Source organism: Gopherus evgoodei, chromosome 17 (genome assembly GCF_007399415.2).
Source record: "Gopherus evgoodei ecotype Sinaloan lineage chromosome 17, rGopEvg1_v1.p, whole genome shotgun sequence".
In the NCBI taxonomy this organism is placed as follows: domain Eukaryota; kingdom Metazoa; phylum Chordata; order Testudines; family Testudinidae; genus Gopherus; species Gopherus evgoodei.
Window position 1 is genome coordinate 4128791 of NC_044338.1, and position 15222 is coordinate 4144012.

The 15222-nt window shown below is 39.5% G+C and overlaps 1 protein-coding gene across 5 annotated transcripts in view; it reads left to right on the forward strand.

Moving 5' to 3' along the window:
* AKAP10 (A-kinase anchoring protein 10) overlaps positions 1–11644 on the forward strand; it is a 37152-nt gene extending 25508 nt beyond the window's left edge. For 3 of the 5 annotated variants that reach the window (XM_030536413.1, XM_030536412.1, XM_030536410.1), the window contains 8 exons: positions 4–140; positions 1293–1437; positions 2274–2450; positions 4942–5051; positions 7064–7146; positions 7621–7673; positions 8877–8972; positions 10140–11644. In XM_030536413.1, coding sequence (XP_030392273.1) covers positions 4–140; positions 1293–1437; positions 2274–2450; positions 4942–5051; positions 7064–7146; positions 7621–7673; positions 8877–8972; positions 10140–10145 — 807 coding nt within the window. In that variant the 3' untranslated portion in view covers positions 10146–11644. Of the gene's footprint in view, positions 1–3; positions 141–1292; positions 1438–2273; positions 2451–4941; positions 5052–7038; positions 7147–7620; positions 7674–8876; positions 8973–10139 lie in introns of those variants that run through there. The other 2 variants (XR_003996909.1, XR_003996910.1) reach the window with 2 other exon arrangements.
* The last annotated feature ends 3578 nt before the right edge of the window (positions 11645–15222 follow it).

Here is a 15222-nt window from a genome sequence, read left to right on the forward strand (position 1 = left end):
CAGTACATGGAAAAGGAAGATGCAGTTAATATATTACAGTTCTGGTTGGCAGCAGATAACTTCCAGTCTCAGCTTGCTGCCAAAAAGGGCCAGTATGATGGGCAGGAGGCACAGAATGATGCCATGATTTTATATGATAGGTGAGTTGTTTTAACAATTTACGTTTTTGGCTTTCTGTGCTCTTGATGTATGGGACCAAAGGGCACACGCTGAAGAGCGTGTTTATTAAAGGTGACCTCCAATGTAAATGTGTGGAAAATTGACTTTTTAAAATTCCTTGTTTGCAAAGAAGTCTAAAAGCTTTGAAAGTCATCTTGCATGCTCTTACATGAGAAATACTGAATATTGTCTAGCCTGTTTATGCTGGAGGATTCTATGGGTGGCTGGAGAACTAATGGCCTTACGTCATCACAAGTCCTGGGCAGTTGGGAAGGGAAGGATTTGTTTGTCACTGTGTACAACTCTGGATTTTGAGTTAAACAGGTTTTAATTCAAACTCCTGATGTACAATTGAGAGGCAAAGCTCACTCTTCAATATTCAGACACCCTCATGCCTTCAAGAGAAGGCTGAGAAAGCATCCCACTTTAATTCTCTAGTCTTCCTAGGAGTCCTCCAGGAAAAACAGGTAAGAAAACACTTGTTGTTTTTGATATTTAAGAAGACTTTTTTTTTATTACCACTTTTTTGGGAGGAAGAAACAAACAAACTTGGACATCCCTTTAGCTCTCATAAAGAAACAAGAAAGAGCACCAATAGTGTAACTGCCACTCCAACACTTGCAGGTTGCCTTTAATCATGTTAAAAAAACGATTTCTTAAACTGCTTCTCAAAAAGCTTGTTCTAAAGCTGAAGTTTGAGTACCCAGGGCCACAAGCTGTGTTGAATTCATTTATTGCTGTGTTAGGAACTGGGAACAGTCCCTGACCTATTTCAAAGTAACTAGCTCACCTCAATTCTCTAAAATCAGTTGTTTAATAGTGCAGAACCTGCTTTGGGTTCTTACTGCTTGCCACCTCCTTGCTTTACAACATAATATTGTGTGTGCGCAACACTGCCCATAAGCGGTCACATAATGTACTTTATTCCATTCACTTTTCTCTCATTTTGAGGAGATATTTATAAAAAATGTTTATTTCCTCAGTTCAGGGATTTTTTCCTAACCTTTGGATATCAGTTGTACATTCATTTTGAAGCTAGTGGCCACCTAGTGGTAAAGTTATTTTGCCCACCTGTGAACATTTTGAAACTTGTCTTATATATAATAGTTTTCTTCTACTGTCCTGTGCTGCAGGTACTTCTCCCTTCAAGCCACACATCCTCTTGGATTTGATGACTTTGTGCGATTAGAAATTGAATCCAATATCTGCAGAGAAGGAGGTCCGCTCCCTAACTGTTTTACTACTCCGTTACGGCAGGCCTGGACCACCATGGAGAAGGTGAGAGAGCTTTTTGAAAACATTCTTGGAAACTAGTAGAGAGAAAAGATGATCACTAATAGAATTTTTCCCCCATCTCTAATTTTATCAGTTCTTAGTCTTTCAGCCTCTTGCTGCCTAGGTAATGTAGAATTATTCCCTATGATATATTTTCCAGTGTTCTTTATCCAGTCTGTTTTTAAATCTTCCAAGCAAAGACATTTAGGTTAATTTTCTTTGTGAAGTGGAGGTTATTCCGCAGTCTAATATCTCTCAGACTTTCTTCTGAGGTCATCCGCTAACCTCAGCTGATTTTTTTGTTTCCTTTCGAAACACACTTCCTCCCTCATTACCTCTCTGCTCAGCCCACATCCTTGCAGAAAAAGACTCATTAAAAATACTGATAGTTGATCGTTGGGACTTGCTTTGCAATTCTCTTGAGGGTGCTGTAACTGCCATATAACAATATGCCACTAACTGAAGTATCTGAGTTATTAAGATAGTGGTTAAGTTCTATAACTGGTAAAAACTCTTGAACAATGTAGTGGACATTTTCAGACTACAAGGATAGGGAGAGACAGATTAGGAGCAAAAAGCACAAGGCAAATGCTTAAACCCTTCAGAGACTGAAATGAGAGTTTAAATATTAATACATAGGTGTGAATTTAAAGCACAATACCTGTTTCTGAATAACTCCATGTATGGACATTCTTGTTCAGGAATAGCTCTAAGGGTAGATGAGCCCTTAGTTCCCACATATGGCCTTCTTCTGTCCTGTGTGTGCCACTGTTATAGTCATTCATTCTAATTGTATTTTCTTCCTTTTTATCAGCAAAACCAATTCCTCTGTTTCCTAGGTTTTTTTACCTGGCTTTTTGTCCAACAACCTTTATTACAAATACTTGAATGATCTCATCCATTCAGTACGAGGAGATGAATATGCAGGTGGGAATATTGCACTGACTGTTCAAGGCCCCAGTTGCTCTCCTGACAATGAGCCTCATACAACTGGTTCTGATGGCTCTGCCTCACAGGTAAAAAAAAAATCTGTTTTACTTCCATCCTAATAGCAGTTATGGTCATTCCGCAGTGACATCACCAAGCATGTGAAGAATTTGGTTAAGGGTACATTTTCATGTAATTTAAGTCTCACATTTAGCTTTCCTTTTAAATTCTATATTATAGTAGGAAATCTTTATTCCACCTTATTGTCTGTCTTCAATCAATCAATCAAAAGTAATTTATATAGAAAAATACAATGCAATATTTAATATAGCTCCTATTCCTAACCAAAGTTGCATCTCTTACGATAATACTATTCAAATACCGCTGTGAGAGGTACAGAAAGTACATCATCTTTGGTTTGTTTACAGATAATTACTGAAGAAATTAAACTATTAATGTGCAATGAAGACTTCCTATTACAATTTGCATTATTAGACAATGGTTGTCATTAGAAGTGACTGCAGTACTACAGAGCGGAATCTGAAATACTGTAGGTCTTCACTTAAAAAAACCCCAGTGTCTATGACATTATGTTTTATCTGCAGGAAAATGCTGATTTTTTTTTTTAGTGTTGACAACTGTGAATCAATTGCTGTATGGTTAAAGAATAAACAATGCAAATTATGGATCTTAGGTTTTATTTGCAATAGCATGGTACTTTACAACAATTTAGTTCTTGTAAATGACAGACATTAACCTAGGAGCAGAACATTTCTTTTTCAGGATAAAATAGAGATAGCTATTGGTGTAGAGAGAAGTAGCAGTTAATATCTAACATTTAGGTTTCTATGAAAGCAGAACAGATCCAGCAAATTCTGTTGTGCTTTTTTCATCAAGCTAACCAGATGTCCAGTCAGCTTAACTAGCTAGAAATTGAGAGTCTCTCTTGACTCCTAGATAAGAACTCTTGTGCCTAACCCTCTTGTAATTAGCTGAGCGACATGGTAGTGATATCTGAGTTTGTGCTCCTGTTTGTATATGGTGCAGCTGAAGATGAGTACATTGTGAATAAAGACTTAAAAGATATATTGCTGAGGCAGGCAGAGAGCTTTTTAATGAAACACTAAATAAAATTAGTTTAACTCTTCTGTAAACTATATGGAAGTGAGACTGCAACTGGAAGTGAGATACTCAATTGCTTTCTAACTTCATTGAAATATGAGAGATTAGATTACATTTACTTTTGTTCAGTGACTTGATGAAAATACAGTCTTGTTTTATCTCAACTCCAGGTTTTTCTGTGCTTCATTAATGGCTTCTCTGGTTCCACTCCCATTTCTCCCCTCTTAGAATGCAGCTTTCTCAAGATTGTTCCCTGTGTGTTGCATTTGTAAGTGGGCCCAGCCTGAGAAGTGGCCAACAGAGCAAAGCACATCTAGGAACTTTTCTCTTGGCTAATGGCAAACACATTTTTAACCTGGAATTGTCTGTCACAAGTGAAAAGGAAATTTTAGTTTTGTTCACATTACATTCAGATATGGAACAGGAGCAGCATATAGCAGTGGGCTCCAAGTTACCAGAGACTTAATTCACTTCAGATATTGAGCTTGGCTTTAGGGCAGAACAGTTCCAGAAATCCTGCAATATCACATTTCCTGTCAGACTAACAAAAGTAATAGCAATAACATCAACTGCAAACAGATATTGACATGGTTTGAACACCATATCTGATAAATAAGGGGGTTGAGGCATTAAAGTCACCAGTGTAGCCTGCTAGGTCTGGAAAAGCTGTGTTGCTGAATGGACTAAGCAGAACAAACTGCTAGGAATTTTGCAATATAAATGGCAGAACATCTTAAAAAATAGAACACTGCGTTTAATGGTGTCTATAGTTATGCAGCTGAAAGGAGAGAGTATTCTTTTTTGTGTGCTTCCACTTTAAATACAACAGGGTCTCCCTACATGCCTCACTAGCCTGCTAGGAAGCAGCTGCCATTAATGTTTCCATTTAAATACAGCATGTTAGTGAGTTACTCTATATGTTCACTCACTCTCACTCACCTTTCTTTGTTTTCCTTAAGATGAAATAAGCAACTAGTGTAGGAAATGTATGATTTGTTCTGTGTATGGGAAAACATACTACATTTCATAGGAACCATATATATCCATTGAGGATTAACCACACATGTACCAAGTAGATGGCTGGAATTAGGGGGATTTTTTAATAGCTGCAGCTTTTGAGAGAGCTCCATTTTAAATTCAGAAACAAATATATGCATGTCCATGCAAATCCACTCAGTCAACCACTCTTTAAACAGACATATTCTGACTTGTGTATTACATGTTTGCTTTTTTATGCTCTGTTCATGTAACTGTACTTTATCACTGCCTGATTAAAAATGTCATTTATTCTGAAATTCATATTTTGTGGGGTGGAGGCTGTATAATATTTTTGAGCCTACTTAGAAACTTCGAACTATTTTATAGTGTGCAAGAAAACTAAAATATCACTTGACCTGGTGTGCTAAGTGGCTATTAGTTATCTGCATTTGGCACTAATATTTAGAATTTCTGTTGTAGTCCAGTGTCAAAAAGGCTAATGTTAAAATCCTGAAAAATTTTGATGAAGCAATAATTGTAGATGCTGCAAGTCTGGATCCAGAATCTCTATATCAACGAACTTATGCAGGGTAAGGTTTATTCAGTGTCTATCATTTGTTCATGTCTGTGCTTCATCTTTGTTTCATTTTTGTTGTGTCTCTTTGTATTAACAGTGCAGATTGATGCAAGCTGTAGCACTCTTGTTTGGTTCCAGTAGATGATTATAGTTGTAATGCATTAGTTAGCTGAAAAGTATTCTACCTCTTTAGTTAACTGTATCAGCCAGGGTCTGCCTGCCTCCCTTTTGAATAAAGCAAGCTGTAACTCGCAGTGGAATTTGGTCTGCTTCAGACTCCTAGTCTCTCAGCCCTGGGAGCACTACTGAACAGGGAGTTGAACAATAGTGGTCAACCATGACCCCAGTTCAGGGGGAGGGGAATATATGAGTGTCAGCCCCAAGGCCTGAAATGCCAGTACTGGCATATACGCTGGGCTTGAGACCCGTGAATAAGAGGCCCTGAGTTTTTCCTTTCAAGTAAATATCATCAAATAGTAATTCTGTGAGAAGCCTCTCAACACCTTCAGCAGGTTAGAATATTGAATCTCTCCAGCTTGCAAAGCTGATGGAATCATTCCACCTTCTCCTGCCTCTCCCCTAAGGGCAGGTTCAGTCTTGATATCTTACAGGATAGTTTCACTCTGTGTATTTGTTCTATTTTATTACTTGAAAGTAATGGTTATTTAAATAGTATGATGCACATAGACATGTCTTCATATTTGTGTCTCTCTGACCAAAAAAGCTCCACCAGTTGATAGTTTGAACACTAATAAAAAAAGCCCTTACTTTAAAAATTATTTTAAGCTGCTCTGTGTTGGTTTCAAGATGTTTCCTCCAGTCCATTTCCAGAAATTTAGTATTTTCTGATCTCTTACTGATAGGTGTTGGATTAGAAGGAAGCAAGCCCAGAAAATCTCAATAGTCTATTATGCACCCTTGATTGTCTTCCTCCCTCTCACCAAATAGAGAAGAAACTGTTGCTGTCCATAAACTCAATGGATTGTGCTTTTCTTCTGCCTCTTAAGTCACTTCCTATTGTGATCATCATCAGAGTACTGGAAGCTTTTGTTTTTCTGCCTTTTTTTCCATCTCTCTCAGAGATGCTTTTTCCATGGCTTCTATAATAAGAAAATGTGAATTCCTTAAAATAAGGAGTCAAGTGAAAGGAAGTTGCTCTTTGCAGATATAACAAAAAATAATAGTACTTTTTAAATGGGACTTGCCCCTTTTTTGTTACTTTATGATGTATAAGGAGGTCATGAAAGAAGATGTCTTGGAAACTTAGTTTTTTCTGCTCCTTCTGTGTGTGTCTTCTCCCTCTCCCCCTTAGAAATATCAGGAATGTCAACTCTGATCATCCCTGGTGTTGCCAGAGGACTATCTGGTTATGGGTGATCTCAGGGAATGCATGTCATTAGATATTGTGTTAACTGAAGGGACAGAAATGTCAAATATTTTACAAAGGTTTCTTTTTTCTAAAATGTTAACTAGCCATGGAAATTATGTAGGTGTCAGGAGAAAGTTTAAAACATCTAATTAAAAATCCCTTCCAATCCAACTGCTTAACTTTCACTGTCCTGGTTCCTTTTTGTGTTGTCAGTGTCTTACAGGCTAGACAGGATCTACATTTCTAATGTAAAGAAGTAAATACTTTTGAGGGATGGGGCAATTTAATTAATCATAAAAAGCACAAGCCCACTTTCTTTCATTTTCAGGTCACCTTTAACTTAAATCAGTTGTTCCCTAATAATTCATTTTGATAGCAGCAATTGGGTCACTTACTGACACAGACTTTAATGTGGTACAATCTAATCATTTTGAGGTTTGTACCTCTGTTGAGTTTCTAGAAATGCATTCTGTAAAATAAACTTGGGATTTAGATGAAAGAGGGAAAATATCGGGATGGTAAAACGCTTGCCCTGGCTTTTGGGTCCAAGGACTTCTCAGCCATTGTAGAGAGTCTTTGCTCTGCTTCTACTGGACAGTTTTTCACATTGCACCCCGGTTAACCTGCATAGCTTTGTCTACTGCCTCTTGCTGCAGGAAGATGACATTTGGAAGAGTCAGTGACCTGGGACAGTTTATCAGAGAGTCGGAACCGGAACCTGATGTAAAGAAATCAAAAGGTTTGCTTTCTCCTTCCTCGTTTGCATCTGTAAATGTTTAGTAGCAGCTGCCCTCTTCCTTTCTTGCAACAGCGAAAATGAGCAGGATTCTGCTGTCTCCAGAGCCAGTCCATATATTTTTGTCAAGCAGAGGGAAGATGCTTGAGGGACCATCCTGTACGTTCAGCCCATGCTCATTCCCCAGCCAGACCCTGCTTTCCTGCTCCAGCAGGAGGAGTGTTGTGGGCAATTTCTGGGATTTGAACTATCAACAGAGCATGGCAGGGGGTAGAGATTGCCTAAGAGCTGAGTTGATAAAACCTCCCATGCATTTGAACTTTAAAAAAAGATCTTCACTGGCTCAGCTCCCCCCAGCATTAGCAGCAGGGTCCCCCAGTCCTTGGCCTGGATAGGCTTTTCCAGAGTAGGGTGATGAGACTACTTGGCTGAGTTTACTAATATTTGCCTTGAATGCATTTTCCTTTTTTTCTCAAGGGTCCATGTTTTCACAAGCTATGAAGAAATGGGTGCAAGGAAACACAGATGAGGTATGCCCTCTTTTCAAGCACCGTTTTTTGAGTGTAAAAATCTGGATTTACAATTCCAATTACAGATGAAGAATATTCTCAGGTTCTCAGTCCTGACCACTTTCTTTGGCAGACATTCCTCCACTAGTTTAGCTCATTAACTGTCCTGTGCCCAAATGTTCAGAAAACATAAATGACTTCCGTGCAGTTGAGAGAACAGTTTGATTTTTGGCATTGCCAGCTGGTTGGCTTAACTAATGTAATTGGTAACTACAGGTTTGTAGTCAGGGATGTATTACCCTTTGTTACCAACTAGCTCACATTCCCCCTCTGGAGGGTGTGAGGGCTTCTTGCACCAGAGGGCAAGCAGCCTCTGCGGCATCTCTGAGAGACATAACCTGAGAGATGTTGGGCAGCTCCTTAGATATCTCTGCATACCTTCACAAGACATTACGCTGTGGTTGAGTCTCCCACTATGGATACAACTGTGGGGACTGCAGTATTACAGTCAGCTGTCTCTACCTCACACCCACCTCCTGTATGACTACTACTTGTTAATCTTCCATGTGTGGAATATGAATAGGGTCCATCACTTGAGGAAGAAATGGAGGTTACTTACCTGTAATTGGAGGTTCTTCAGGATGTGTGTTCCTGATCTGTATTCCACCACCCACTTTCCATCCCCTCTGCTGCCGATTGTTTGGACTGTGAGATTAGGAACTGGAGATGTGCTGGCCCTCACCACCCTTTATGCCATTAGTTCAGAGCACAAGGAGCTATGGTGCACGTGCAGGCCAATGGACACTGCTTGTAAAAAAATTAATAAATTACATTTAAAAAAAAATCCAGACTCAGTCAAATGGGGCACGTGCATGCCCAGGTGTGGAATACAGATAGGAACCACACATCTCAAAGAGCCTCCAGCTACAGATAGTAACATCCATTTTTGCACAGACAGTGATAATTGTTCTATAGTGATGCTGTAAAGTGACCACTGCATCTAGGTTGAAGACTAGATTCCCCTCTTCAGGACTGATCAGCTCCCTATAAAGTAAATCTAAGACTCTGCCTGTCACTAAGATGAGTAGATTAGCCCTGTTTAGAAATACTCCTATTTTACAAGGTTTAAAAGGTGACTGTAGTAAAAGCACTTTTGGACCTGTGACTCAAAGAATTAACGATTTCAAACAACTTACACTCAGAAAACAGTTTCCTTTGTTTTAGGCCCAAGAAGAGATGGCTTGGAGGATAGCAAAGATGATAGTCAATGATGTTATGCAGCAGGCACAAAATGACCAGCCTTTGGAAAAAGTTACAAAGGTAAATACAGGAGCCTCAACCATCTTATTCTTTTCCAGTCTGACTTGGGAAGAATGGCACTTGAGCACACTTTTCCTAGTGAGTTTGATAACTAGAGTGTGTGTCTGTACACTGTGCAAGATTTCTTGAGAGTTCTCATTAATATGAAATCAGCTTTTCAGGCTATATGACTGGCTGGCTTGTGGGAGCATTTCATGGCTGAGACACCAAGATAATAGGTGCTTTATAGATACCTTTGATAGAAAGCATCTGTCCATAGTTGCACAATTGTACAAGTCCTCTCATGTTCATTGTTGTTCCTTTGGATCTTTGTAAACAATCTTAATTAAAGAGGTTGTCTTGTTATGATGGGTGATCCATACAGGAATGTCTTAGTTAAGTTCTCACTTGCTATTTCAAATTGAGTGCTAAAATACTTGCCTCATGTACCAATAAAACATTTAAAAGCTTGAAAGCTGTTGCTTATTGGTCACACCAACTTTATCACTGTGCTACATTTATGGTGTGAAGAAATAGGGAAGCCCAGTAGATTTGGCTTTGATTTAGCATTATGTTTAAGTGTTTAATAATTTTTTTAATAGTATTTCTGGTTTTCTGCAATCACACAAGAGTCCAGGTTATGAAACAACCTTTAATGCAACAGTTTTATTATGAAACAATATGGTTGATTGCTGTATTCCTCTTCACTAATCTCTTGGTATTGGTAGTTTAAAATTTCTGAAGGCGCAGGGTAACCTATGAAATCTACCTGCATCTCTGTGCCATCATTACCAAGGAGTTAAGTGTCTACTCAAAACATAGGTTTGTGACTGTCATCTTGTTTCTGGAGGCAGTGATATGAGTGACTTATACAAGTCCCTCTACTTCCGTTTGTCTGTAAACAATCTAATTCTCATCTGAGTAGAGGAAAAGGGCATGTGGAATCCACTCACTTTGTAAAAACAAGAGCCTTTAAAAATCAGTGGCTGCAGACAGTTGGAATTCAAATTTAAGCAAGTACAGTTGCAGTAATTGAAAGTTTCTTCCTCATCAAAAACTCTTTCCAGCCAACTTTGTGCAAACATTTGCCTACACCACAACTGTCTATCCTTGTACTGGATGGTTGATCTGCACAGTTTTCAGCCACCTTGTCTAGAATGTACTTTAATTCTGTGTTTCCTTTCCCAGCTATGATTTTAGAAATGCCAGAGCAAGAAATCTGGTGTTCTGCTTTTGAAGATGAGTGAACTTTTTCCCTTTTGGTGGAGTCTTCTTTAACACAGCCAATGAAAATAAAACACTGTTACTTCAGACAGCTGATACTCCCTGATCCATCAGGGAGGAGGAGAAGGCGCAATCCTATATCTCCTCAACAAAGTACAAAGTAATGTTGTTTTTTTAATACTGCACGTGGCGTTCACAATAATGAAGGTTTTAAAGAGATGAAGAAGCGCTTCATGAACATGTCACTGGAAAACTGTGATCAGCTTCACAAATACTTTACCCCGTCTCAGAAGGACTGTTAATCACAATATCTGCAATGGGACATGGGCCACACTGGGGAGGGGGGAAGGCTTTGTTGTAGTTTCTAGTTCTACTACTACTTGTAATTTTTAAACACACAACTGTAAAGGCCACAGGGCAGCTTCCCTGACCTTACGCATTGGAGAGGTCAGCCTGAGATGAGGAATACATTGGCAGTGACTGATCGAAAGAGCTATACCCATTATATTTTTCCTTACTTGAACTAGATGAGTATTCAATTGTAAGATAAATAAATACATTTTACTTCCTTCATAACTGCATTCGTTTTGAAAAAAAGCATAAAATGGCCAGGAATGAAGACTGGACAATTTAACTCTTTCTGCCCTTAGTCAAGCTGTTACCCTTGCATACACGACGCATTCCTTGCTTCTAGTATGCAGAAGACTTACAAACCAATCTCTTGCCTGTGCAGCCCTCCGTTTCTGATTCATGGATCTGAGTCCAGCCCACTGTGCTGAGCGGACTGTGCCCAGTGGACTCTGCTCCATTTTCTTACTTCTCCATCATGCAGGTATAAAATAACTCCCATTATGAGTTGCTGCCATTCTCCATAATGTGCTATCGTCAAACCAAGACCATATCTATTCCTAGATGTTTGTTTTTAAGGAAAAAAGATCATTCAGTTTTAGGACATTTTGCCTTTATTTCCCCTTCATTATTTTCAGCATTTGCAACTTATATAGCCTTTGTTTTAAACAAAAGCCACAGCATCTACCATACTACTTCTCTCTTGGTCGCCAGACCAGTGAGGTGATTGTGCAGAGCATCTGAAGCACTCAAGTTGTCACTCCGTTATATTATCACTGTATTTTTATTGTGAAGCATTTCTGGTTTGGGTTTATTTTATTATGATTGCTTTGTTTTCTCAAGATTGTGCAAAAAATCATTTTATAAAAATTCTCAATCATCTCCAATGTTCAGAAAGTCTTGATTGACTAGTAAATATTATTCTGTTGCAATATTTGACTGTATAGAGGCACTCTGTGTATTGTCTAAGAAGAAGCAAAAAGGCTGTGTATAAGGTTTTTGGTACTATGTACCACCTCTTATTTCTCTCATGCCCAAGTATTCATGTACTTAAAACATATTATATTTAATTGTGTTGATTTAAAATATATAAATATTAAAAATTGTGTCAATTTTCTGTTTTGATGGCATTTGATTTTTCATACATATCTTTTATGCATGGGTGTCCTCTTTGCTTTTATGGAAAAAAGGAATCCTGAAATACCTCTTTAGCTGGTTAGTTATGGTGGGCCAGACTTAACGGTGTCCTTAATGGAAATGTCCATATATTGGCTAGTTTAAATTTCTTCCTGATGGAAATTATGCATAGAAACTTAGCAAAATGAAGTTTTTAAATATGATAAACTTAGTCTTTTGAAAGAAAATTAAGCATCAATTTAGAAAAGCATAGCATAAGTACCTGTGATGCTCCTGAGGGGATCACTGGTTTGGAAAACATACTTTTGGAAGAGTAGAAAGACTTAAGTTGTAACTCAGTTACTGTGTGTGTGCACAGTGAGATTTTCTGGGAGAACTGACACCTGTGGAGCTGCCCCAGAATAGCACTCAGCATCACACTATCCATGCAGTGGTACAGGGCGGGGAGCCAACTACCTTTGCAATGTCCTGGATACAATATGCAAATTGAGCACAGCTCCTAACAATTCAGGCTTGTGAAGTGTCTCTCTCCTCTTACCTTTGGTAATGCAGTGCTTCTGACTGAAGCAAGAAGGCTTCTGTAGAACCATGACAGCTACACTCAAACACTGACAAATTCATACTACATGCATATGCATCAACTTGGAAAACTCAGGCGATTGATCCTTTGTGCTATTGTGATAAGAGATTTGTCTGGAAGTCTGTGATCACCTTATGCCCATGTCTGTTGTGATTTCGCATATGTATGACTTCACAGATTCTCAGTTACAGCTTTACTGTTATAGTGGTAAAGCATCTTTGATGTATCTTATATCCTACTGATACGTTTCAGTGGTGACATGTGACATTTGTAGTTACACTGAGGTTGTAGAAGTGATGTACTGTTACAGCAAGTGAATGGAACATGACAAAGAATATTCACTTGGGACACCATAGTAAGTTACTGAAAACTTAGCTATCTATGCTGTCTACTAGAGGATATCAGAATAAACACTGATATACAGTTTACTCGGCTTAAGTTCTGAGATGGTAGAAAATGCAGTGAGGAGCCTTGTGTTTTTATCATTGGAGTTATTTGTTTCAACAAGTTTTCCTTCCTAGCCCAGCTTCTGAGGGGTTCTGCACTTAAATCATAGCAACTTGTCACAAGCACAGGATTCTGACTCCACTGCAGGATCATAGAATTTGGCAGGAAAGGAGAAAACGCTTCCTTAAAGTCATGGTGGGGCATTGGAAGACAGACACAATGACACAAAACACGGTGTTTGGTTGCATCAGAATTTACTCTCTTCCTGCTTGGAAAGCCAAGACTTATTACTGAATCCAAACTGCTCTCTACCAACATTAGCCATTTATCCAGCTTCAGAGGAAATGTAAACTCACCAGGTTCAGCTAAATACTTCAAGGAAGAATAGCATGGAAGCAAAGGCCCTGAACCTACACACAGAAATGGCATCAAGTCTTATCTACCAGCCTTCATAAGCAAAGCTAACTCTGAGGGCTGTTAACCCTTAGTCCAGTGCTATGTCTAGACTGTCAAATTAATGTTTATAGGCAATATGACTATTCCTGTCTAAGCTACTTAGCTCCAGCAGTTGGCAAACATTAAGCACTGTTCAAGAATTAGGCTGTTCTCAGCTAGTAGGGAAGCAATAGTGGGTGTTGCTTCATTCAGGGTGTACATACATTAATCCTTTCTTTTCCCTCCATAAAGCACTCGGAACTTTTGTTGTCCACAGGCTTCTAAGGTTACAACATGAGCCTCTGTTCCTGTGGGTGTATTCCAGTTGGGCTGTGCTGGAAGGGAAAGTTATCGGCACCCAGCCCATTTCGTTCTTTATGGTGAATGTCAATGAACTGCAGGTCCATTAAATCTCCCTGCAGATCAGTTTGGCTGCTCATTTAATCAGGATCAGTAATGAAGATAAGATACGAGGAGATGCTCTAGAAAATATGATATTGGACTTCATCTTTGTTACACAATTTTAGAAAATGCCACCTCTAAACTATGATGAAACAAATTAAACAGTAATTTTTCTTCCTGGGTGCTGGCTTCTGTAGCCACTTAGTCTGATTAATGCTCCCCAAAATCTTCTTTTGTTTGCATCACAAGTCAATATCTATTTTTTTGTGGGGGCTTTTTTCAGCCATCAAATTGTTACGTCATGGAGAGTAGCAAGGTTGTTGCGGTTCACCTTCCAGTCTTCTAACTGTGCACTCCTCTACCACGTGTTTGACGTGGGAGATGGCTACTGCCTTCTTGTGGCATAACGCAAAACCAAAGTAGACAAAATGCAGAACGCAGGCTCATATCCTAAACTCCTGAAATGTTGCCTCCCTCTGCACCTGAATTTCAGGGGTGACAATGAGGACCTTGTTCTTTGAGAGTTAATGGCAAAGCTCATTCTGTTCCCCTTCTGTTCTCTTTCCTGTTGCGTGGGCATCTACCTAACTAGCCTGCATTCATTCATAGCAAGCATGCCTGTGGTAGAGAGGCATTTTGAAAGCACCACCTTTCTGCTGTAAAGTGGCTCCTAGGTTGTTAAATTTAACCCTGGAACAGGCACTGTAGATGCCAGAGCCCTGTCTGTTCCTTGCTGTAGAAATGTGCTGCGCAGAAATGCTTATCAAGGTGGAGTAATTGTAAAGTGCTGCAGTGCCTGAGAACTGTGAACTCCGTCCTGTTATAATGGGTGCTGGTTCTCAAATGGAGCAATGCTAGTTTAGCTGTCAACTATTTCTGTGTCCATTTTAGCACCAGCAGCAGTTAAGGTACATACCCTACACTCTCAAACTGCATCCCTGGCTGCTGGAAGCCCTAGGTTCCCTTTCCCCCACTGTTATGTATGCACAAATCTGCTGCCTATTGAAAACTGGTACTGTGGGCATGATATGAAATTAATGGGATGTTTAGATTAGAATAAATAATAGCAGGGCTCTGGCTTGGCTTGCATTGTTCGTTGTCATATTTAATTAATTAAAAAAAATTAAATGAAGCTGCCACAGAACTTGTAGCCCACACTGAAGAACGCTGCATCAGCCAGAGCCTTTGCTCCAGTGTGTCTGGGTGGGGAGACACTCCAGGAAGACGCTTCTTCAGATCCTATCATATAAGCAGAGAGTTGCAAAGCTAGATATGCAGGGACAGCAGCAGTCTGGGTGATGCATGGCTGGAGCCGATGACCTCTCCAGCCTGGATTGCTGTTTCCTTTTTCCGCAAATGCTGATGCTTTTGCTACAAGCCTAATTGTTGGGGATAAACAGCCTAAAATCAAGCTCTACATCAAGGCATCATTGAACCCATGTTCTCAAGAGGCTGCATAGAAGGATGGCCTGCTGGTTAGGGCACTAGACTGGCTTGTGGGAGATCTGGCTTCAGTTCCTGCTCTGCCACAGATATCTTGTTTGACCTTGGGGAAGTCATTTATTCCCATTTTATATAGACAGGACCTGAGAGACTAATAGCATTTCCCTACCTCACAGGGTGGGGTGAGGATAGGTACAGTAAAAATGGAGGTGTTCCAATACTGTAATAGTAGGGGCCATTTAAGTGTCTAGATAG